Source organism: Sitophilus oryzae, unplaced genomic scaffold (genome assembly GCF_002938485.1).
Source record: "Sitophilus oryzae breed Bouriz unplaced genomic scaffold, Soryzae_2.0 scaffold_381_pilon_pilon, whole genome shotgun sequence".
Lineage (NCBI taxonomy): Eukaryota > Metazoa > Arthropoda > Insecta > Coleoptera > Curculionidae > Sitophilus > Sitophilus oryzae.
Window position 1 is genome coordinate 1538508 of NW_022146953.1, and position 27387 is coordinate 1565894.

Sequence of the window (27387 nt, forward strand, 5' to 3'; positions counted from 1 at the left end):
ATTCTTTATCTAAAAATGTTTTTTGTCCTGACATGTAATGCTTTACATTTTATTTTTTAATTTCAAATCGGTGAGTTTTATCAAAAAAACACAAGAGATAAAAAAGACTATCACAATTAATTTTTTTTGCATGTGTTTGATAAGATTTTTCTTTAAATTTCATTAACAAGAATGATAGGGGTAGTTTATTTCAACCCCTTCTACTCATTTTAAAAAAGTGAAAAAATTACCAAAAAGTGTGTTTTCATAACAGTAATGCTTCCGTAAAATTTCATTAGTCTATCTCTTTTCGTTTTCAAGATAAAAAATAAAAACATTATTTTTCCGCCATCTTTGTACCGCGATATCTCCCTAATGGTTGACTTTTGACCCAACGTTTATAAAGTAAACTACCCTTTATTTTGAACAAGGAATCACCTCCTGAAGTTTTTCGCATTTGTTTTGAAACACCCTGTATAGAGAATAGAAAGTTCTTTTCATTGCGGCGCCACTTGACCCCTCTTCCCATTTGAAAAAAGTTAGGGGATGACACCCCCGCTCAGAGGGTTGGAGATTTTGCAATCATTTTTGGGGCAAAAGTTGTCCCCTTCACAAACAAAATTGACGTGTTTTTGGATTTTTTGAAAAAAAGAATACCTTAGCCGTTATGCCTTGCGGAACGTTTTCGATGGGCCACCCTGTATATACCCTGTGGTACATCGATTAAGGTGGTACTGTCATGTCGTCTAGAATTTCATTTTAATTAATAATGGCGGTAGCTGTCATGGAATTGAGCGATTAAAAAATTATCATAAACCATTTTTTTCAAATGGAAACCCACGTTTTTTATTTCACTAGTGAAAAGGCTTTTCAATTCATTACTTTTTGACTATACATGTTCCTATACCTAAAATGCATTGTTTTTAAGTTATTTAAGATGTAATTTTAGATTATTACGTCAAGCGATGTAAAACAATAGATCTGGCCATGTCATGTTGTGACATTTCTTCAAAAAGCAGTATGTTATCGATCATCATTTCCAAGCCTACTTTGCGCTGTTTTCTTTTCGATCATGATATGGTATATTAATCAACTATTATATATCAATAAAGAGCGAGAAAATACGAGATATATTTTTATAAATACACTGCTCAAACTCTTAAGCAGGCCGTATTTATAATATGGAAAATTCAAATAATTCGTTTTTCTGATAGATGGAAATAAATTGTCAGAGTGTTTGACACTTGTCATGTGTCAAACACATGTGTCAAAAACGGTTAATATTAGGTATAGAGTGTTTGATATCAAAATTCATAAAATTTTACAGAGAATTTCAGTATGTTATGAAAAATGGGAGCACCCATTTAAAATAAGAAAGTTGCTGTCAATTTCCGGTATTTCCGGAAAATTTTGAAAATATTTTTAATCGATAGATCTCGTCGTGAAACAATGATGTGCAAAAAATCTCCGATCTAGATGTTTATCTAGATGTCTGTAGTTCTTTAGAAACTTCTAATGGACCGCCTGGGATATTCTGTATACATTAAAAAATGCATTTTTAACGACTGCATTAAAAACAATCTTCTGTAAACTTTCAATTTAATTAGTAAACAGAAAATAATTACGGCAAATAGGTAGGTACACGTCCTCTTTATGGAATAATTAGTTTAGCTAATTGTTCGAATGTGTCTAAGCTTCTCCCGAAGCAAGCAGTTTCGTGAATTAGTTCCCAAATTAACATTTCCTGTATACCCGCGGATAAACGAATTGGATTACAAAACTTTAATTAATGCCTGGCCAACTTTATTTTATTAATTCGGTTACGAATTCGAAAGCTCTTTTGTTTCCCATCCGTACGACCCGGTTGTTTGACATTTTCAGTTAATTAAATATTAAATTACTCCAAAAATGGAGTTCTAAACTGGCCAGATCGAGATTAAATTTTCGTACCGTATTATTTATTTTATTTTTTATAGCAACTGTTAAAATTGTCTTATATCTACCAAAAATAGTAGATAAAATAGTACTTTAACCGCAAAGGTAGATTAAATGCAAAAAAAAAGCAGTGCAAAGAAATTTCACGACATCTTCTGGGTTAGAATAGAATTAGAATAAGTGGGAGGGGGGTTAATCTCTGCGACCTTAGAGATCTATTGTGTCCCCCTTTCTTGAGTTATAACTCATCATACAGTCCCAGGACTTCCTACGGAGACCCGTGTCCTTCACAGTCGAGGAGCTACGACCCAGGCCGGGTAGATGAAACGGTAGCTTGTGTCGCCTGTTGGGTTTAGAGGTAGGAGGTAGGCTCCCGACCCTTGGAGGAGGTGGTAACTTGTATGCAGTGTTACCAACTCCGGGATTTTATCCCTAAATTTGGGGAGAAAAAATTTATATGGGGATTTTTTTAGGGAGTAAAATTTTTTGGGGATATTTTTAGGGATAAAATTTCAATGGAATTTTACCGCTACCAAAGAGGAGATAAGATCGCTACTGCTATTTTTAAAATTAATACGAAAGTATCAATAAAACAAAATAATTTATTTATTTTAATCACCGAATCTTGGATAACAGTTGTGGGGATTTTAGTTGTTTGGATTTAAGGTTTGATATTGCTTTAATGGAAAGTTTCAAACAGTTGGCTACATTGCTGTGATCAGACGTTTCAAGATTAACCACTTAAAATAAAACAAATTGTTTATTTATTATTATTTATATTTTTAGGTTTTTTTCGGGATATTTTTTTAGGTTTTTAGGGATATTTTGGGGATTTTTGATGCGAGTGTTAAGATTTTTAGGGAGATAAATTTTTGAGAGTTGGGAATACTGCTTGTATGCCACTTGCGGAGGATGGTCTCACGCAAGTGTCAGCCACCTCTCCTGTAGTTCTCTTTGGGTTTGGCCCCTTGGAACTTTCATTGGTACTGTTCCCAGTGTTGCTAGGGGGTTTCCCCACAGCTTCACCGGTGATGTTTTTATTACTATTATTACCAGATCTCATAGTGTTCCCATGAGTCGCTAGGGACAGTCGGTCCACTTCTACAGAGCCCCGCATGTAGAAGTAAGGGATAAAATACAATGGGGTGCCCCCCGGTGCCCAAGGTTGAAGCTGTCCGTAGCCCCGCCCGGTATCGTTATATGTCTTGGTGCAATTCCCTGGCCACGACACTACAGTCAGGGACAAGACGATGAGTGAGATGCACAGTGAGATGCTTCTTAGACCAAGCCAAGTGCTAGGGGGATTCCCCCCAGCACCTGACCATCTTCTGGGTTTAAAATGTTTGACTTTTTCGGTTTGTAACCCCTACATAACTGATTCAAGAAAGCTATACAGCTTGCTATATCTACAAAGTTTAGATGTTACTATACTACTACGGAAATTTAAACGATAGTAGATATAGCTTATTCTTAATCTTGAAATATCAATGTTTTCATTGACCAGTATTGTACTTTTTAGCATTGAAGTACGACTATAAACTGAACGGCTGCATTTTCTATGATTTTTTCAGAAAAATATGCTAAAAGTATGTTTTCACTTGATCTTTCTTCTCGCACGTTTTTTAATTGCTTCCATTTTTGAAAATCTTTCTATTCCTTTTGATAAGTTATTCGGGATTTAAATGAAAGTAGTTTGGATATGGCGTTTGTCGTCTCAGAAGTAAACATAATGATTATTATAAAAAAATGAGTCCGAGAAGATTTTAGAAAAAAAATTAGTTTTTAATTTTTTCATATTGTTCGACCACGTCCGAAAACTCTAAAAAAATCCTGAGTGTAAAGAAGTACAAAAGACATTTTCTGACGATTTTTGGTGAGTGACATATTTCACAAAAGTTAAAAAAATTACGATTTTAATTTTCTACAACCTCAGATACTGGCTTTTAACAAAGCCCCGAGATTGTATGATGAGTTATACATAAATGAACTAATAAATTAATGTTATTTATATTCTAGAGCGACTCTATGTTTATTAATTTCTCTGGACTTCATTCTGAACGGCCAAATTTCAACAGCACATTAGTCACGTAACAAGAAGGGAAACAATTCCGAACTAACGCAAATTTCAGCCTAGTTCAGTTAGTTGTTTTACATTTTCTGCATAAAACTATTTTGATACATGGGAATATAATAACCGTATACCAAACTTACACCAAACTTGTTTATTAATGATTGTGGAGGGTGCAGTGGGGTACAAAAAGGGTTAAACAACCATCTGGTTAAGGGAAAATTTCTAGACATTTGCTACAGACTTTTCGAGTGCGTCAAATTGATCTATAATCGATTATATCCAACAAATTTCACTGTATTTGAGAAGTTAATTTACTAGAATTAACTTTAGTAATTTTATCTGCTTCAAGAATTATTGAGCCGTTTACTATACTCCACTTTTAAAAATGGGTATACAGACCGGACCACCCTAGTAGTAACATAGGCAGAACGGGACGAATTAGCGTCTACCCGTCAGCCGGATAAAAAGCAGGCGAAAAAATTCGATAAAATAAAAATAGGTATAGTCTGTCCAACGAGAAGATCCTTGACAGTGATAGATATGTCTGTCATTTTAATTTCAAAGTAGTTTATTTTATTTTACAAAGAAATAAGTTGGTACAACTGGAACGCATAGCAGGATATATTTAGAATTTGATTGACAAGATGACAAGTGATTACTTCAAAATATTGTGAAAAAAACTGTATAAAACTGAAAAAATGTAATCGGGTTATTTTATTTAATAAAAACGGTATGTGTTAATACAAAACAAACAAGAACAAGACACTACATACCAAAAAAATATAAAAAAGAACTATTATTTACTTTCAAGCTTTATAAACTACCCGCATTTATGATTATATTTATCAATATAACTTATGTACAAATACAAATTTGTAATAATCCACAGGAATAAATAAAACAACATAGGTAAATAAAACAAACTATTTTATTAATAATAACACCTACCAAATTTTATACCTTAAAGGTTGATTAATTAACTTTAATCTTAATTTTTTTAAACCAGTACCTTTTGACATTATTTTTCTGCAGTACTAAAATCCATTATTTACCTATCGTGTGATATCGATATTTTACAGCTACTCCAGTTTTTAGTATGTGTTTAGTTTGATCCTTCTACCATATACAAGATGCACTTATCTACGACGAAATGGTATACAAACTTTATCGATAGCAACTTCATTGGTGTATAAGACTTTCTGCCCTGGCAGCGAGTATTAACCATAAACTGTGCTCTGGGTCTACAGTTAATTTTCACTCGATTTTTCCTCCACTTGACTTCAAAAGACACAAAACACACGTAATAATACGAATCAAAATGCATCATATTCCAAAACGCAGGGTATTTAACAAAAGTTGACACAAAATTATAACCTAGAATTTGGCAAGACTTTGACAAGCGTCAAAAATGACAAAAATCTAAAGGCGAGTTCATACGCATCGGCGTCCGTTTGTCGTTCATCGTTCCGTCAAACCAATAAAATTGAAATACGATCTGTCATTTTTAAATAAACCAATAAAACTGGTTAAAAACAACAAGACACGACGCATGACGGATTTATATTTAAACCCATCCATAGATAACTTAAAAATTATTAGAAACTTTTTTTAGTAAAATAAATAGATTGGTATGGGACGTCATCTGCTTTTCTTCTGTCATCGTCTGTCGAAATCTTACCTGAGAAAAAAAACAGAGTATAGATATGTGATAAGAATGTTTCAGAACTTGTATTTATTCGTGTTTTAATAGCCAAAACGAATACATAAATTCTCGCGACAGTTCTCGTGTAAAATTTATTTTTTAAGTAAAATAATGAATATTTACGAAGTTCGTGAGAAAATTCAAATTGTAAATTGGTGTTTCCAAAATAGGTCCTATCGGGATATACAAACAATTTTTCCACAAACTTTTGTAAACAGTCCAATTCCATCTTTACCTACTATATCAAGAATTATTAATAATTTTGAAATGCATGGGTGCCCACAAAAACACAAAAAGCCTGATGTGTTGATTAATGAAGATTATTTTTATTGATTAATGAAGAACAGGAGTTAAAGCATCTGTTCATTTGTGCTACCGCGGATCAAAATCCACGTTTTCAAGTAATCAAACTGCTGAGGTAACAGATTCTTTACCTAGCACGGTTAAAAGAGTCCTTAAAAAGAATGGATACCGATCGTATAAAGCGCGCAAAACTCAAGAAATTTTCCATCAAGACCAATTTCGACGTATGGCGTTTTGTAAATCTGTAATGGAAAAGGCCAATTCAGATGAAAACTTTATTCGGCGTATAGTTTTCACAGACGAATCAAGTTTTCCTTTATTGAGTCGTCATAACCCTACACAAGTACGATATTGGTCTCGGGAAAATTTGCACAGATATTTTGAGGTACGCACGCAATATCCTCAAAAGCTAAATATTTGGGGTGGTTTTAGTTTTGGCTTGTAAACACACTCAAATAATAAACATTTAAGTATTTTTATTTTAAATTTTACCTTAAGTGAAGGTAAACACTTAAAATGAAAATGATAAATACTCGGCACTCCTCGCGTCGTTTTCCTAGTCTGTCACGACCGGCCCGTCCAAGCACAACTTCAACTGGGTACTGCCTGACCAGCCGACTAACCGGCAGTGAATCTTGAGTACGAACGCAAATCGGGTAAACGTAAATTCGTCCGGCAACTTGCTATGTTACTAGTAGCCTGGCCTTCTCTGTATAGAGCCACTCAGTATATTCATAACTTTTTATATTTACAATATTTTTCCGAACATTAGAAAAATGGTAACAAATGTCTAATCTATGTGGCGGATTCATCTCTCCAAAAAATCCTATATGGGAATTTGGCCACTGCAAGAAAATCTACAAAATAAAATAGTTATTTTTTGTAAACACTTCTGGCGTTAATCAAAATGGAAACTACTTGTCAGAAGTTAGGTTTACAGATATACAAATTTGCCTAACGAACTAAAGAATACTTAACGTTTCGGAAAGTTTATCTCTTTCCGTCATCGGAAGCAAAAAAAATACAAAGAATAAAGAAAAAAAACTATTTAAAGTATTTAAATTCAACTATTCGAGAACACTTTTTTTAAGACAGATACGTCGACAGAAACCGTTGACGTTCTGTTAAAATGACATTTTATCAAGTTAAATTCCAAAATTAACAATTACTACCTGATAACAATTGCTTAATAAGGTAAAACCAAAAAAACCCAAACTTTCTGTATGATTATTTTTAATTTTTACGTATGTTATGTTCTTTAAAATCAAAGAAGCGATTGCCATACATTACTAACATCTACAGATGCATGAGCAATACATTTATTTTTATTAGATTGTATTAAAAAAAGCCTCTTTTATTTTTCTTTTAGAGGCTATCGCTTCTTTCATTATAATTTTGGCGTTATTAAAATTTATTCTGTGCCCTGTGTCCCATCAATGTTGACAAATCGTAGATTTGTGAAAATCTCCCTTTCTTAAATAATCTTTATGTTCTTTAATTCGAACATTTAAAGGTCTAGATGTTTGTATATCTGTAAACCTAACTTCTGATAAGGAGTTTCCGTTTGGGTTAACGCAGAAGTGTTTACAAAAAATAACTATTTTATTTTGTAGATTTTCTTGCAGTGGCGAAATGCCCATAGAGGATTTTTTGGAAAAATGGTAACGTCTGATGTTTGAAAAATAACACGATAAGAGCCCAAAAAGGAAATATGCAAATTTCCTTGATATTTCTGTGACGATCCATCATATAAAGGAATCCTTTTCGTAGAGGAACTGTCAACACGCGAAAAAAACATACGTTTACCATAATAATAAATGAAATTAAACAACATCTGACTAAAAACTGGATTAATTATTCATATTAACACGAAAAACGCTGCTAAAAATAGAAAATATATGTTTTCTCAATTTAATTAATTACTATTATTCACTTACACGGGGTGTTGCATCGTCGAGCGGGACATAGGAAATCCCATGTAAATTTTAATGGGGTCAATTATTGGCTTCCCTAATTATTTTAGAGAGTAATTCTATTTAGGTTTATTGAAGAGCACTAAAACCCACATTCAAAAGAATAACTTTAGATATTTTTTATTAGCCCGTTGACGAGTTATCGCCGATTTCTTTTTAAATATTTCTCCTTTCTTATGGCGCTGTATTTACTTATGAGCACCAGTCAAGGTAAAAGATAACTGTCAAATGAAGTTGTCATGTCAGAAATTTATCTATTTAGTGCTTTATTATTATTATTAAAAACTCATACCTACATCGAAAATATTAGCCATGAATTACACTACCGAAGAAAAAGTATTGATGATTAAATGGTATTATCAAGGAAATAGTTATCAAAAGGTGTCGGACATGTTTGCTGCTCTGTATCTGAATAGACCGATACCTGGAAAATCTACAATCGCAAGGAATATCCAGAGATTTGAGACCAAAGGTACTCTAATAAATAACTGCAGATGTGAAGCAAGGCAGGAACAAAGAGAAGATGCAAGCAAGAAATGATACCGACTTGGAAGTTTTATTGTGCGTGGAAGAGAACGATGGAAAGATCAGCACAAGGAAACTTGAGGATGAAATAGGAATAGATCACACTACAGCATTTCGAATTTTGAAACAACATAAATACTATTCCTTCAAATATGAAAAGCACCAAGAGCTACGAGATGGGGACGAAATACGGCGACAGGCGTTTTGTTTTGATATGATGGAAAGAGCAAACACGGATAGGGAATTTTTAAAAAACATATGTTTCACTGACGAATGCACGTTTACCTTAAATAACGAACCCAATGTTCAAAATTGTCGATATCGGAACCAAGAAAACCAACACAGGTTTGTCGAAACAAGGACGCAATATCCACAGAAAGTAAATGTTTGGGCAGGGATATTCGGACACAATATTATCGGGCCATTATTTTTTACGCGAAATTTAAATGCAGAATATTATTTGGAGCTACTCGAAAACCATATTTTACCTGCTTTACATGATGCGGCTAGGGAAAATCAGGAAGTTTGGTACCAAATGGATGGCTGCCCGGCACATAGTACCCTGGCTGTTCGGGAATATTTAGACAATAGTTTTAACGGAAACGTTATTGGCCTAAATCATACAGTAAATTGGCCAGCAAGGTCTCCTGATATTTCGCCAAATGATTTCTTTTTCTGGGGCCATTTAAAAAATAGGATATACAAGGATAAAAAATACCCAAATCTAGACGTGTTAAAAAATGCTATTTCTGCCGAATGCAATAGAATTTCAGTTTACCAACTAGCGAATGTAAGAAGATAATTTTATGATCGCCTGGGTTATTGTCTAGCAGTCGATGGAGGAATATTTGAACATCTTCTTAAATCCTAAAGTTCTAACAATTTAATAGTACCTAAATTAATAAGTTATTGAATATGTAATAATACTATAATTAACCTTGTAATTGATTACTTTATTTTACTTTAATTCATATTAATTTGTATTTATAAATACATCTTTAAGATTTCCGATGTAGGAATGAGTTTTCAATAATAATAAAGCACTAAATAGGTAAATTTCTGAAATGACAACTTCATTTGACAGTTATCTTTTACCTTGACTGGTGCTCATAAGTAAATACAGGGCCATAAGAAAGGAGAAATATTTAAAAAGAAATCGGCGATAACTCGTAAACGAGCTAATCAAAAATATCTAAAGTTATTCTTTTGAACGTGGGTTTTAGTGCTCTTCAATAAACCTAAATAGAATTATTCTCTAAAATAATTAGGGAAGCCAATAACTGACCCCATTAAAATTTACATGGGATTTCCTATGTCCCGTCCGACGATGCAACACCCGGTATATGGTGATATTTTAGAATGTTTACATATTTATAGTGTTATAAAGACCAATATTATTATACGTTCTAAAAAAAGAAGTTATTTTTTCAAAAATACATTCAGAGCGAATTTTTTTCCATTTTCTTCGTTCTTGAGTGGGCTTATGTCATGAAATTTAAGTAGATCCTCCCTTCAGAGATAAAACCAGATGCCCTCCGACGAATCGTGGGATGATTTTTGACAGTTGCGGCGTTTAAAAATACCCACGGATAATATTCATAAAGACGTACCTTAAAGACAGTTTTTAAAGGGCAGATAAAGACTATTTCTTGATTTTTGTAAGAGATGAGCACCTTATAATTGATGTGGTTATTTAAATATAACACTATAGCATTGATATTTTGACGTTTTAAGCTAAATATTTTAGAAATTTAATATAATATATTGGAATAAATTTCGTAATAACATAGAAAATATTGATAAAACTCGAAAATATTTACATAATATCGTATAGATGTCTTGTAGATTTAATATTAGCCTCCCCACAGCCCCCAATGCAATTTTATTAATAAAGAGCAACGTTGGGTCCCCAACAAATAATTTTGCTTGACATAAAATTGATTAAATTTGCCATCCTTGCAAGCAAACCCTCAAAATAAGGATGCAATGTTAATCTCACCAGCCCTGGTTGAGTCTTGCAGTCTAGAGAACTTCCCTTTTATAGTTAAACCATGCTTGTTCTTTTTTAGTTTGTTTAACATACCCTGAAGTACCGTCTACGCATAAAGTTTTACTTGTCACTCTTACCGGTTCAGTCAAAGTACGATTCTCCACAAACTTTATTCGTAGTAAGTCAAAAATAGCTTGCGGAAAAAATCGGAACATGACAGGCAAGGAAAAAAATGCTTATGAATAATGCTATTCACTAGTATAGAGGTTTTCCGCTGTGACGCCCAAGCGAAAAAAGAAAACCATTTTTCATAAGTGACTCGGGGGGAAAAGCGTACTTCAATCAAACCGCATTATACATGTCAACGTTTTTATTAAATTTCTATTTGGTGGCATTTTCCGGGTATCTTCCTGTCCCGCCATTTTTTCTTTTCAGATTTCCTTTTGTGCACATGTGACAAGGATATAAGGCATACATCCAATCCCAAAGGAATTAAGATATAAACACCTTTTGCACCTGTGTGACTGCTTCGAATATGAAGAACGACATACAAAGCAATTTAAAATAATTATACATACAGTATGTCCCCAGATTGTCTTAACAAAAGAAAAAACTTCTTTATTATTGATTTTGGACGTCACGAAAGAATAAAAAAGTTTCTTTAAAAATGTTTTTCTAGATTTTATTAACTTGTAAAATAAAATTCAACCAAATTGGGATACTCACACTGGATAATTTGACAAAAACTGAACAATTTACTACATTACTGGAAAAATTTGATTAAATTTTAAAACTGGACCAGATGTTAATATAACTTTTACGATATTCACTTTCCCAGTATTCCATAGCCTGTAAAATTTTTCGATATTGTTCGTTTTATTAAAAAAAACTATGGCAGTATAAAATTTTATAGTTATTATGTCTGCTGAGTAGGTGTAGGATGGGACAATTGTGTTTTAAAAATACTCACAATATTTATCAAACTTTAATGTTTGTTTTTTTCATTTTCCCCCAAAGAAATTTTTTGCCCTAATCAATAATATAATCCCTACAAACCTGGGGAGATATTTATCGAGAAAAGTGGCTAAAATATATAGAAAATCCCCTGTTTTCCCTCATTTTCTCTACTTTTTACAGGTTTTCGTTGCGCAGGAGACCCTCGAATATGCAAATGGGCTTTTTGGGAACGCTGCTTAACTTAAAAGCCTAATGTGAGGGCAGCAATAAAGAATTTAAATTTCTCCTCGCCGGATTGATTGAATTTTCTTTCTCTTCTTTTTGAAGCTTATTTGTGCGACGTAAAAGCTACCAATGTGAATTGAGATCTTTTTTTATGTTTACTAATAACCACTCTACACTTATTATTATTATCATATACATTAGGGTGTCCGTTATTTACAAATCATTTATCTCACTACGCCTTCTAAATTTTTAGCTTATTGTCTAAAAAAAATAACAGACTATTGTAAACCCTTAATATTCACAATAAACCTTCATTTCCCATTAAAATTACATGGGAATTTGCCACTTTTTGCAAATATTTTTTTTTCTCTCGATCTTATTCTCTTGCAACCATGACAGTTACATATTCTTATACAGAATTGAACGCTCTACAAAAAAGATCTCTCTCAATTTTTCGATAAACCTACCCCTTCAAAAGTTATTCGCGGTTAAAATTAACCACTCGGTAAATTTCTAAATTCTTCAACTTTTTTGACAAAATTATGATTATTTTTGAAAAATTTAATCAATTAGTGTAAAGATATGCAATTCTGATGGTTTTAAGGTTGGGAATTAAGAAATCTTTAACTCTAATGAAGTTTAAACTATTTAAGTATAGCTGATTTATTTTAATAAATATTCTTTAGATGGATTTTGATATTTCTTCTTAAACTCGGTTACAATCTGAATCACATATTGTTTTTCATCTTTACTTCTAGATAAAAAATTAATGTATTCTGACAATTTAAGAACTCTTTCTGCAGTATCATTAACTACTCTCAATTTTTTCACAATTTCTAAGTCTCTCATATATCCAGGATCCCTTTAACCATTCCTTACTGTCTAATTGCAGAAAACTTGTATCAATATAAAACCGTTTAAAAAATTGTAACGAATTTGAATTTATGAAATAATCAATGTTTTTGTTTATAAACAATTTAAAATCATTTTCAAGCGTTTAGAAATATCGAACTCTTCGTCATTATTCACTTTTAAAGCTTCAACCATTTTCTGCCTGATAGTATAATAAGTATTAGAATTAACTACCTGTCATGCATTCAACTTTTTTTCATGATTCAAAATAGTTTTTCATAGTATCATGAAAATTACTTTTTTTTTCAAATAATAAATTAAATTAATAATAGTGGATTGAATTTTTCAAAAATAATCATAATTTTGTCGAAAAAGTTGAAAATTTTAGGAATTTACCGAGTGGTTAATTTTAACCGTGAATAACTTTTGAAGGAGTACCTACGTTTATTGAAAAATTGTAAAAGACTTTTTTTGTAGAGCGTTCAATTCTGTACAAGAATATGCGATTGTCATGGCTGCGAGAGAACAAGATCGAGAGAAAAAAAATTGGGAGATAAAAAACTAGTTGTTTATATGGCACAACTAAAGAAGTGTCATGGCTCTGTGACATTACTTCACGAGTCGCCACTGTCTATCTCGATTTCGCTCTTTGTTTCTGTGTCCACATTGTTCCTACTCTATCTCTATTAAAATCGACATAGATCTAATTCCAAGCCTGGCCCTGCAGAGGGCGTTTGAGCAATTCCCGAACACTGGCTGACAAATTAAGTACAAAGTAGTTTTCATTTCGTTTAATTGCTTTTAATCAAGGCAAATTCGGCGTATCGTGATACTTGTGAGTGGGTCTGGTTTAATTTCAGGGCTTTTCTGTCAAGGGATGCAGGGACAATTTGCATTGTCCCTACATCAAAATAAAAAAGAGTAAAATTTAGTGTTATAGAGTATTTGGTTAAAAAACCAAAAAGTATTTGGAGATTATTTTTTATTAATAGTCAATCAATCTCTAGATGACATTATTTACTAAAAACTGACATAAAATTTGTAGAAAATTGACACGAATTATAGAAAGTTTAATATAGTTTGATCAAAATGACTTCAAAAATATATAAACTAGCTCAAAGGAAGCATATCTTCTTAATAGAATTTTTCAAAAAGTTAACAAATAAGGGAGTGGGAGTGTGGTGGTCGATTTTTCAACCAGAGACTGTTAAAGCAAATAGATAATATGTAATGATCTAATGTATATAATGTATAAACCGTATGTATCATCCAATTTAAGAAAAAAGAGTAAGTTCATTTTGATTATCTCTGTTAGCTCTCTACTCAAAAATATGCCCATATCGAGAAAATCAAATTTTGTTTTTCGAAAAATTCGCATCCTATGAAAAACGATCCAAAATATACAGGATATGTTAACGATTTTAGAAAATATGAGTGTGTAAAATATTTTTAAGAAATCGTTTTTTTTATAAAATATAAACTAAAAATACTACTCACCATAGAATCTATCTTCTTTCTTAGTCCACAACTCACCAGTCACCCCAAACAACACTAACAAGCACACTATAAAACTTGACAGAAAACGTTTCATAGTGATAACAACACCCTCTATAAAACAATTTCAATTGTTACACCGGCGACGTTGCATTTTTCATGGCGCATTGTTGAAGAATCTGCCATTTTCCCATGGGTAATGGAGATTTATTCCAGAAATTTTGATATGTTGATTTTTCAGGCTAGAGTTCATATTGATTCGAAGATTTCAGGAAGCTTTCGGGGACCAAAATCTTATCTAATCCTGTGACATTTCAGTATCTGAAACAAGAATAATAATAATATTTATTACCTTATATGTACGAGAATATCAGATATAAATTAGTAGAATGATACACTAATAATGTATTATATTTTAGGCGTATAATAGTAATATAATACAAACATATAATAATAACAACAAAGCCATTAAAGCAAATTAAATGTTCTTTTACAAGCTACTCCATCAATTTCAAGAAAATGGCGAACAACGATGTTGTTTTAACAAATTAATATTGTTTTTAAGACATTAATTTAATTTCCCCATTAATATATCATATCAAGCTTCAGAGCTTTAATGGTTTTACAATGTTTTCCTTAGAGTGAAAACGGCGGGAAATATATAAACATTTCAGTTTAAGTTAAGAGCGATATTCTATTTATAAAAAGCGTTGATGAAGTTAAGAATGACAGTTGTATTTTTAATCAAAACTTAATTTTTACGTATATTTATGAACAGGAGAATACACTTTAACAGGGTGTCTATCAAAAAATTATCGCAAATATGTTTAATTAATAATAACAACAGTTGGTTTTTGAAACTACATTACTTTCATAAAATTTTTTGATCATTTATACGTCAAATTAAAACTATTTTTATTCTGTGCGTGATGTTATAAGGGTGCCTATCAAAAAGTTCTCAAAGTCACTTTAATCTAAATTTTTTTCTACTACTTTATACGGGCCCGGCAACACTGCGTCAGGCATCTGTAGCTCCTATAATAAAAAATAACTAGAAACGTTGTATAAGTGCCAACCTAAAGTATATACAGGGTGTCCCAGAAATAAGTGCAAGTATTTTAGGGGGTGGTAGATCTCGATAAAAGAAACGTATTTTCTCTTTATCGTTTTTCTGATAAGCCGTTATTTCCAAAAAACATGATTTTTTGCTAAAATTTTGAGAACCACTGGATCTTTTCTGGATTTTCTTTCTTGTAAATTTAATCTAATACCTATGTTTCCATATTATCAAGAAATTATGTTTTTCAACTAAAAACTAACAAAAAATCCGAAAAAATTTTCAAAAAAACCTCATAGGCGTGTTTCTAGGGTTGAGCTATACTACCAGTTAAAATACTTGCACTTATTTCTGGTACACCCTGTATAGTAGGATGTATCTGAGGAAAATATTTTAACTTCTACAGGGTGGCTCAAAAAAGTGTAAGTAGATTGGGATGATTTTTTTAAAAATCCTGCTTGCTAAAGCTATTTAATATTTCTGATTATACAGTTCGGACTACAGTTACCGGTATTATAGTCAAATGCACAAAATAACATATGGATGCATACAGAAGTTGCACATAATCAAAAAAATCCTCCAGAGACTGTTATATTTAAGGCAAATAAAAATAAACAGCTGAGAATATTCAAAAATAAAAGATAACAAATTTCATCTTATACTTTAGTAGATATGTTTTTTTTTAAAAAAGATCCAATAAATTAAAATATTCATGTCTGCCTTTAATAAAAAAGTGACATAAACCAATATCTACAGGCTCCTAATAAAAATAACATAGAAAAAAGCTAAGAACCTGAAAAATCGTCTCGAAAAACTTCTTGTCAAACGCACAAAGAAAAATGAAAATGAAATAAGATGGAAAAAAGCGCATTAAAGAGGTCTAGACCGTTTATAAGACAAAAAACTCGACAAATTCTAGGAGAAAATTACGATAAAGAAATGCCAACAAGTTCCAACTATTTCAAATAATAAAGGCATTTTGAAAAAGCAATTAAAAGATAAAAAACGCTGATAAGACTATCAAAATGTTGATCTAATAACAATTTGACGTTTATACTCTTACGCCAAAAGCAACTTTTTTCCAAAGCCTACCATGACTTCACCGAATCATGGTAAGCCTACCATGACTTCACCGAATCATGGTTTCTTGTTCACTGTTATTAATATCTTAATTATTAGATATTAATACCTCTGGTATAGTATTCTGGTATTTCGTCGATTTTAAAATAAAGTAACTGTTTCTATCTTATTTTTAGAAAAAATTTTCAAAATTTACTAAAGATTATGTATATATACTTTTATTTTTCCGAATTTAAAGAAATATTTTCGAAAAATGTGCTGAAAATAGCTGGAGGCTTATTAAAGGCGGTTCCCGAACGGTGCACTATTTCCTTTTTCATTTCCAGAAAGAGTTTGATATTAAACGATGCGAAATAGGCGCAACAAAAAGCGGAAAAACAAGTAGGTACATGCGGAAAATGTTTTTCGCAGTCGGTAAATAACGGAAATTTTGCATCTGCATCTATTTCGGACTCATTTTCAAAATTGAAATTGTAAAGAAAGTCTCTTTCATGTGCTAGTTGTCTATTAATATGGTTGGAAAACACGCAAGGATATCATACATCTATGGTTTCTATGCAAGTTTTTTGAAATTCAGGAAAAAATATTTCAAAAAAGACGGTTTAGTAATGTTTTTAAAAACAAAACATATACAGGGGTGTTCACCACATACGACACGGAGTATTGTAGGTAAGCGATTAGATTTTTACAAATCGTAAGCTTTAGGTTCGTTGAAGGACTATTAGAGCTACAATTTAAAAATATTTTTCGAAGATACAGAGTGTCCCAAATAAGTAAAAAATATTATAGTTATATTTTTTTAAATGGAACACCCTCTATATTATTATATTTTAGATTCTACGATTGAAATAAAGGTAAATTTGCTTAACGTTTATCGCACTTAAACTTTACCGTTTTTGAAATATTTTCAATTTTATCCAAGGGTATCAAAGTTTTTAATACTAAATATTTACTGAAGTTTATTTATTGATCAGATATTGTGTTGCAATAATAAACTAAATACTGCCTTATACACAGTGTCTAAAAATTTATATTAAATAATTACTAGTTTTAAACGGCAATAACTTGTTTGATTTAAATGGAACACCCTGTATATTTTACGAGAATCAGATGCGAAATTTAGTTGTCTATCAAAAAGTATTATATCATATTTTACCAATCTCTTCAAATTTTCGTAGAAAATGCATTTTCTTATAATTTAGACTGACATACTGATTAATCACGATCCTGCTCAAACCACTCAACGTAAGAAGCTCAATTTTGACATACAGGTTGATTCTAGGGTGTAGAGGTTCGATAAGAAGGGATTTTTCGAAATTCCAGTTCCAAGAGGGTGAAACCACCCCTCAAATATTACAATATTTTTTATTTAAAAAACGGTAAATTTCCGAAAAAACACGTATATTTTATTTTTTTTATTACATATTTTAAGATTTTTTAAAAATGTATACAGGGTGTTTCGAAAAATCTGGTCATTGATTAATCCCGATCCTGCTTAAAGCGCTTGACGTAAAAAGCTGATTTTTGGAAACCAGATTGACTTTAGGGTGTAGAGGTTCGATAAGAAGGGATTTTTCGAAACTCGAATTCTAAGGGGGTGAAACTATCCCTCAAATATTAAAATATTTTTTATTTCAAAACCGGTGAGTTTTTCGGAAAAACTCTTAAACACGTATATTTTATTTTATTGTTTTACATATTTTAAGATTTTTTATAAATTTATATAGGGTGTTTCATAAAATATGACCATTGAGTAATCACGATTCTGTTTAAACTGCTTGACGTTTAAAGCTGGTTTTTGGCAAACGGATTGACTATGGAGTGTAGAGGTTCGATAAGGAGGGGTTTCTCGAATCTCAAATTCCAAGAGGGTGAAAACGCCCCTCAAATATTAAAATATTTGTTATTTAAAAAACGGTTAGTCTTTCGGGAAAACGCTTGAAAATTTATTTGTTTTTTTTTACATATTTTGAAATTTAATAAAAAAACATACAGGGTGTTCAAAAAAGTTGGGTAATTTCTTAAACACGATTCTGCTTAAACTGCTTGACGTAAAAAGCTTATTTTTGGCAAACGGATTTTTTGAATGTCAAATTCCAACGAGATAAAACTACCCCTCAAATATTACCAAGTTATATAATAATATCGCCATATTGTTTTTTCTCGTGCTGACATAAATGTGAGAAAATTTTATCCAGTTTGTAATGTTAATGGAAATTCTTTCTTTGCTTTATCCTCACCAATACAAATGATTAATTCGACGCGAAAGAAGTCGCGGGTACACGCTAGTATGTCAGTAAATGAAGACACACATTTTACTTAAACAAAATAATCTAAGCTGCTTTAATTTTTGATATATTACCTTAGTTTAACTCTCAATAATCCCTGGCTTTGCTGTTTTATTCATAAACAAATTTAAAAATATAAACACAAAAACACCCGAACCAAAACACGCTTAACCACAAGATCTTTTCCGATACCCTACACAAACAACTAGAGACGAGAATTATTAAAGACTCTGCCTCATGACTGGAGCAGGACTGGAAATGAACTGTTGCCTCTGAAGTTAGAAAGCTATTTATAAGATTTCATTCCCCTAATTTGTCGGATTACAGGCACGAGATCGGGAGTAAAAGGCATGGGGTAAATTTAAAGGACCTGACAAGGGCAGATTTGTGTCAAAATTAAGTTTTGTGGTTTTAGATATAGGTACACCTACAACGTTTATCTTCACCACTGATTTAACTTTTTTAAATCTCTATACAGTTAAAGATTATAGTTATTTATGTATCAAGGAAGTTATAAGTGTGTTAGTTACAGAGGATAAAGTTTCTGAACATAATTACCCCGAAGTGTTTAACACTTAATAACTACCGTGGTACATAAATAATTTTATTTCTTATTGAATTTAGCTTATATTAATTCAGTAAGAAATAATAGTTATTTATGGTACTAGTATGTTATCTTACATATAAGTCACGCTGGGAAATGTTTAGTTTAGGCTAATTTTCTCAAGTAATGTTATAACACGAGAGTGCCCTACAAAATTTTATCCAATAGCAGAACTGTTTCATGTCCAATCTCTAAAGAACAATTGATTTAAAAGGATCTACCAGTTCTACTTTCATTGTTGCAAATTAATAAATTATTAGGGTCCGTTTATGTTACTATGCAATATATAAATAAATAATAAATAAATAAATGCCTTTATTGTCAAAAAATTTTTCAATTTGTAGACAAAGGCAAACTAACAAACAAAGTAAAAAAACAAGGTACACAAACAAACAAACAAAAGATAATACAAAACATTATACAAATAATATTGTCAGTCTTATTGTTAAAATAAACATTTATAAATGTTTATAATGTCAAAGAACAAAAAATAAAAATAATTTTCAAAAATATTTAGCTAGTTTATAGTAAAATATCAATGACCTCTAAATAAATTCATTTCGATGTCGTTAGTAAATATAGCAATAGCAAACATTAGACCAGTGTTTACAAGATCAAATTTTATTTTCAAAATATAATTCATTTACGGCGTAGAAAGCCTTGTCTAGTAAATAAGAGTTCAATGCTTTGCGAAATGAAAAAAATGATGTTATGGATTTGATTTCAAATGGCAGGTGATTGTGCATTTTTTTCGAGTTGTATAATATTGAACTTTTAACTAACTCTGAGCGTGGGGTAGGTAGATAAAGATCTTGCTCTGCGTTCCTTAGTGGATAAGTGTGAAATGGCCTTTCTTGAGAAGCTGATACATGTTTACGTATTAGGCAAACGGATTCAAACATAATTAAAGAAGGAAGAGTCAATATTTTTAATTTTTTAAAAAAGTCCCGGCAATGAGTTCTGCTGTTTAGTCCCAGTGAATATCGAAGAGCTCTCTTCTGGAGCTTGAAAATGCGGTCAAATTGAGTCGCACAACACGTACCCCAGAATGAAAGGGCATACCTAAGGTGCGACTCAAAAAGTGCATAATAAACAGTTCTAGCCACTGACAAGTTAAGCTCCTTAAAAACAGATCTTAATGAAAAACAGACCGAGCTTAGTTTTTTCGACACAGCGTCGATATGCATGTCCCATTTTAGAGAATTGTTTACAACAAGCCGGTAAGAATTTTACAGATTTTACGACGTCAATGGTGGTGTTGTTAAGTACAAAAGGCTGCAGCAAGTTTTTATACGACAAAGCTTTAGTTTTAGAAATGTTGAGACTCAGGAGGTTGGAATCGCACCAAGATTTAATGATGATTAAATTATTTGATATAATCCTATGAAGTACCGTGACGTCCTTGTTGCTCCAAGCTCCAAGTGAAGCAAGTGTCGTCCGCAAAAAGACATATTTTACCACTGATGTTTATGTTAGCATTGTCGTTAATAAAAAGAAGAAACAAAATAGGGCCTAGTAGGTACTCCACATTCTATTGGCTTGCTAGAAGACAACGTGGTATCCGCCCTCACAAGTTAACTTCTATTGCTCAGATGCGACTTAAACCATTCGAGATATGTTCCCCTGAACCCATAGTGCTGCAGTTTATTAATTAGGATATTATGATTTACACAGTCAAACGCCTTAGAAAAATCACAGAAAACGCTTGAAAAAATCAACATAAAATGGTTGGAAGCCTGAATAACAATATCGTTTTTAGCAATCCAAGTACCTCAACAGATTAAAGCTGAGAAACAACGGCGAATGCAGATTCTGTATGGAAAATGAGTAAACACTAGAACACATCATCACTGAGTGTGCCCAAATGACAACCATTCGTACCATAAACTTTGGTACGACTGATATCGAAGATCGAGTACTAAACTCTGTAAAACAGTCTCAAATACTGGCTTTTGTCAAAGGCCTAAAACTGTATGATGAGGTTAAAGACCTTAATAAACGTAATTTCAAAGTGACAGACCCAAAAAAATTTCCCCAAAATTAAACTAATGTTTTCTGTGACGTGTGTCCAAACAGAACTCATTACTATTATGCTGTAAAAGTCCGTTTAACCTGATTGCTAGGTGCCTAAAAGATTAACCAGAATGCTCGAAAATATCGTTGGTCACGCGAACTCCATAATAATATAACGATCTTTACATTCTTTATTTCTCTTTTATTATCGAATACAAATAGAAATAACCTTTAACAATTTTGAATTAACAAAAAAATATTACGTATATAATACTCAAACCTCTGTGGTGTTTATATCTGTTTATATTTTAGCTGTATTCTCAAACAGGTTCGCAACACAACACTAGTCAACAAAATAGGAAAACAATCTTTGTAGTTTGTAGCGAGCAAGTTTTCCTTGTACAAACATAAACAAGACAGGGTAAACTTTGAGGAGTCTTTATAAAGGTATCTGAACACGAAATTTAAATTGCCTAGCGCCAGAACAATGCTTTCGCTTTGATGTACTTCGGCTCGGAGCATGTTTAATGTATTATAATATTAATTTGAACTTGTACTGACATTATTTTGATAGAAAAAAAACGTTAAGATATTTATCTCTAACTGTATAAGGAAATGTTAGAATGTTGTTTGTAAATTTTTCGTTTATTACCAATTAGACTGATAGATGAGATGAATTAAATGAAATTAAGTAAATCATAGTTTTTTTTTATACAAGACGATAAAATGGTATTTTATCGTCGTGTATAAAACAATATTTTTTTTTAAAAAATATTCAGAAATTATTATTTCAAGGAATTTATTACGTGTAGAAAAAATATTGTGCTGGGTTGGCGTTGGTTTCTATGTAATTTGACAAATAAATAAAGCTGTCTCTTTAGTTGTCAGTTTTGAGTCAATATTTTTTAATTCTCTTTCGTGTCGATTGCTGATTGAATCGGAGCCAGATATGGCTCAAAACGAAATAAGTAAATTACCAACAGATATTCAGGACAAACGCCATATCCAAACTACTTCCATTTAAATCCCGAATAAATTCCGAATGAAAAGGAATACAATTTTTTGTCAAAAATGGAAGCAATTAAAAAACGTGCGAGAAGAAATAAAGTTTTTAACCGATCCTCGCTGTTAAAGTATCATTTAATCTACCATTGAGGTTAAAGTACTATTTTATCTACTATTTTTGATAGATATTAGGCAATTTTAACAGTTGCTATGTAGAAAAGAATATTTCTAACGATTTTTTTTCCTATACAAATCAATTTTCAAGTTTCTTGTAAAGGTTTCAAGTAAAAATCTCTATTGGAAAGTCTCGAATAACAAAGTTCTCTATTCATTGCCGCACAAGGAACAAATAAAATAAAAAAAGAGGAAAAATAAAGAAATTGCGATCCTATTAGCATAAACCTCGAGAATTTCCAACGAGCGGGTCTTGTCGCATCAAACTACTTATACATTCAAATTCGGAGAGAAAAAGCGGAGAAGAATAATAACTAAAACAACAATGAAGTTCCGCACAATACCTCTAAAAGAATAAAGACTAATTGGCAAAAAAGATAGAAAAAAATCGTAAAAGCTCTTTGATATTCTTCTCTGGAAAAATAAATATTTCTCTCTTGGTGGCTATGTAAATGCTGGTGTCACAGTTTTAGTGTTTTTTTTTTATTTTTATTTATTTATTCATGCTATGTTTTGTTATCACTTTTGTTATCACTCCATTTTTACTTGAACAAGTAAAGCTCCAAGAAAAACAAACTGCAACCAAAATAAGCGTTCGGCATTTAACGTTTTATGTATAACTGGCTAGGTATTTTTACGCAAATAAAGAAGGAAATTAAAGATAAAGGATGAAGTTTTGTGATTACAGATGTATATAATTTATATGGTTTTGTAACAAATTACTCGCTATACAGGGTGTCCCAGAAATAAGTGCAAATATTTTAACTGGTAGTATAGTTCAACCCCAGAAACACGCCTATGAGCGAAAAATGTTGAAAATTTAAAATTCTTCTTGACATTTTCCGGGAAATTTGAAAAAACTTTTTAGTGCCACTTGTTTATTCACCTGAGATTTCTCTACGGTGTATCTAAACCTTGCAGTGTTGCAACCGCCTATGTTATCCACATTCTACATAGTTCTACATTTATAAATTCATAGACAAATTTCTACTCAAAAATTAGGAGTGTTAAATTTAATCTTTTATCAGTGCTCATTATTAATAATTATTATAGAAAAAAAAACATTAATTATTTTTAGTACTTACCCTTTCAATGAAAACTTAACAAAAACCACCGAAAATTAACTAAAAGGCTGAAACATTACGTTTATGACGTTTACGAAAATGATTCATTATATTATTCACAACCAGGTCACAAAAAAGAAATTCCTAAAATGTTTATCGTAATTTAGAATTCAATATATCGAAAACAGCCCAACGAATAATCGATTAATTTCTGTTTTGTTTGTTTTCTTTCATGTTTCTCTGTTTTATTTCAACCACTGATTTACAAAACACCTTGAAAAGCGCACATTACTTTAAATACCGTCTCTTATCGCCACTTTACAAACTACTTTCAATCTAAGAAAATACATGTTTCACTCAACAATTTTAAATACGTATTTTGTTTTTTCGCTATTTTTTCGATGTATTTCGACAGACCAACTGTCGCGCGTCGGCCAAGAGTGCCACGTGTGAACTGGTCTTTTGTGCCGCGCCGTCGTGGCGGGCTTGCGTCAGACGATGATGTTAAGCAACGTTGCCGTAGTTACAACAATTTCAAATTCAAGACATTCGAAGCAATCAAATTCGTATTAAATTTTAGAAATAAAACAGAGAAACATGAAAGGAAGCAACAAAACAAAAATGAATTGATTATTCGTCGGGCTGTTTTCGATATATTGAATTCTGAATTACGATAAACATTTTAGAAATTTCTTTTTTGTGACCTTATCAATAATCAATTCATTTGTGTTTTGTTTGTTTCCTTTCAGGTTTTTCTGTTTTATTTTTAAAATTTAATAAGAATTTGATTGCTTCGAGTGTCTTGAATTTGAAATTGTTGAAACTACGGCAACCTCGCATGACGCAAGCTCGACACGCCGGCGCGACAAAGGAGCAGTAAGAGAAGTGTCTAGCCCTAGCAGTCAACTTTTAAGCTTGACCAATCAGGTTGGTTAGCGTGGTTATTTGAAGTGTGTTAATTCATTTGTGTTTGTCAAAAACTCTAACGTGATTGGTCGGGCCTAATAGTTGCCTGCTAGGGCTAGACACAAGTGCAGTAAGCAGTTACCAACCAGTGATGCGCGACTGTCTTGGCCGACGGTTGGGCTGTCGACGGAATTGTCGAAATACATCGAAATAAACAGCGAAAAAACAAAATACGTATTTAAAATTGTTGAGTGAAACATGTATTTTCTTAGATTGAAAGTGGTTCGTAAAGTGGCGGTAAGAGACAATAATTCTCAACATTTATTCATTCAGAAAGGTAGTATTCAAAGTAATGTGTAATGTGTGCTTTTCAAGGTGTTTTGTAAATCAGTGGTTCAAATTGTGATGAAGCCTATATGAAAATAATGTGTTAAGTTAAAAATGGGGACTGTTATTTTAGCAGTTTTTATCATAGCATGTACAAGTAAAGCAGCACAATGAAGTGTATTTTAGTTAAGTGTGCATCGAAAAAGAGAACTGTCGCAGTTACATCGATCTGTCATAAGTATCTTTTTTAATGTTGGGTAAGTTTTTTAATTTAACTTTTTTAACTTTTAAACATTTAACTTTTAATTTATTTTATGTAATAATATCACAATCTTAAAAATGTAATGCATCTCTGCAAACTCCTCAAGTGTTGTGATTTTATGGCTTACTTTTAAACATATACTTTCTTGTCCATATGGCAACACAGTGCGTCGAATTAACTGAAATCCGGGCTTGATCCGGGTAATTGGATGTAGTTGGCAATATCTGCCGGCGGTTCTCAAAATGTTGCGATTATTTTTTTAAATTTTCAAAGTTAAATAACTCGGTTATTTTCAATTTATTTTAAAAATGGTAAAGAGAAAATATGTTTTTTTTGACCAGATCTACCACCCCTTAAAATATCTGCACTCATTTCTGGGACACCCTGTATTATGGCAAATTTTGAAGCTTTGCAAACCTTAACCAAGCCTTAATCAAAGCACGTGTGTTTGGAATTTTGGGTGTGGCTTAACACGACAGGTTCGGGCTAAGCTTTAGGCAGATTTCTGAAATATAGTATATATTTCCTTCGGCCACACACTTGCTTTACCCGTCCCCTGACAACGACCCGAAAGTACAGCGTAATAGCTCTTATAAACTTATTATTTTTCCATTCTAACAAAAATAAACCTCAAGCTAAACAGATTAATTAAATAAACAAAGCTTTTTAGGAAAAAAACCGACAAAACACGCCACATTACGAGCTCTTTCTAGGGTAATTAAATATGTAAATTGAATGGTGAATCTTTTTGTGGGCATTTCGCACTGAGCATAATCCCTATTCCCGGCGGGAACAAGCAGGCGTTAATGTGGCGGCATTAGCGGCATTATCCACAAATTGGCTTAGCTCTAGCTGCAGCAGCCGGTTGCATGTCGACGTTCCCCTAACTCCGCGCTACCAGCCCTTCCCCTAATTTTACCAACCCCCTGGCAAGGGATGGAAGTTTTAAAACCGCCAATTTCCCGGGGTTAAGTGAGAGAGAAAAAGATAGAAAGAAGTGTGTTTGGTGCGGTGAGATATTAGAAAAGGAAAGGATGAGAGTAACTCTCTTATTATTAAGGTGTCTGCTTGAGAACCCATATAACACAACACAATCCTATAGATATCTTGAGGATATCCACCAAGGATCTAGTAAGTATCTTAGGGATATCCAAAAACCAGAGGAGGATATTTTGGGATATCCAGATGGGACAAAAAAAGTCATCTTCATCATCCCTAGGCAAGCCTTTTACGATTATTAGGGATATTTATAGGATAGTACAAGGATGATGTTGGGAGCATTATAGAATATTTTTAGAACATTATATGAGGACTGTTATTTGACAATACTTACTTCATCCTTGGTTTATTGTAAAAACGTTCGCGATTTAATTTTATTTAGCCACATTTTGACGTTATTCATTGGATATTTTTATTAACAGCTCTAAAATATACCTACAATGATTTTTGCGTCAAAATTTAGAAGTTTATTTGTATGAGTTAAAAGCTTTCAATTTATACTGTACCATCGAAAAAAAAACGGCGTTCAATTGGCTTGAAAATTACGATCGATGACATTCCCCATATAATTTTACATACAAAATAACAGCAATCTTCATTTCCCAGCCACCTCTGACGCCGTTTTTTTCGATCGTATTTATGGAGTCCAGCAGTTTATATCCAGCAGCAACAGTTTACATCAAAGTTAGCTCACAGGATACAAGTATGATATCTAACACCACACATTCGAGAAACTCACAATTTAAACACAAAAATAGGATTTCTGTTTGAATAGATCAAACACGAAAATGGGTTTAGGGATAAAGAACAAGTGCTTTTCAACAAATTTTCACCTATAATTTTGTCAGAAAATTTTCATTGTGAGACCCTGAGTCGTTCGTCGTTTTTCGACATTAGTTGAGGTTAGGATAGAATTTCTGCTAGAACAAGGCTAGAACTATGAGTATAAGAAAAACTGAAAACACACCATGCAAAAACCCAAAAAGAAACAACTGTCGAGATGGATTGTGGGAAATTTTTTGCGCGGGCGTTTTAAATTCTCTGTATTACTGGGAGTGGCCAAACTCATAAATATCCAGATTATCCAGAAGATACCAACAGGATATTTTGTTGCCTTGACGTAATATATATTTATCGTATGGTTTATTGCATTTTATGTAATATATAAAAAGTAGTACATTATTTATTTTTCCTAAATATCTAGACGATATTGTTAGGATATTTTATTATCATGAGCATGTTTGGATATCTCAGCTGGATGTACAATAGATATACGACAGAGATATCCATAGAATGGTTTGATTGTTTGATTGAGAGATGATGATTTCACTTTAGTAATGAGAACAAACCAATGGCTTACCTACATTACCGACACGAACCATACAAATACGAAATCAACTAAAACTAATTTATTAGAGGAAGCGTAGCCGCGGCTACGCTCAAAACCAAACAGAAACGAATTTGGTGGAGACACGGCCTTAACAAGGGGGGGATTAGCTGTTAAGGCCCGATTTAATTTAGTCAGCATAAGGGCTTTGTGCGGGCCGCATGTATGGAAAGCGGGACGTGACTTACCTATCCCGAGGGAATCTAATAAATTAA

At 32.2% G+C, this 27387-nt stretch overlaps 1 protein-coding gene across 4 annotated transcripts in view; it reads right to left on the reverse strand.

Annotated features, from left to right (window-relative positions):
* The window catches only part of LOC115885424 (protein amalgam-like), a 107808-nt gene that overhangs the window by 48738 nt on the left and 31683 nt on the right, over positions 1–27387 (reverse strand). For 3 of the 4 annotated variants that reach the window (XR_004050728.1, XM_030904338.1, XM_030904335.1), the window contains exon 2: positions 14010–14327. Coding sequence is in view for 3 of the 4 variants with exons in the window: in XM_030904338.1 (XP_030760198.1) it covers positions 14010–14103 (94 nt within the window). In the remaining variant the exon portion in view is untranslated. Of the gene's footprint in view, positions 1–14009; positions 14328–18505; positions 18676–27387 lie in introns of those variants that run through there. The other variant, XM_030904337.1, reaches the window with a different exon arrangement.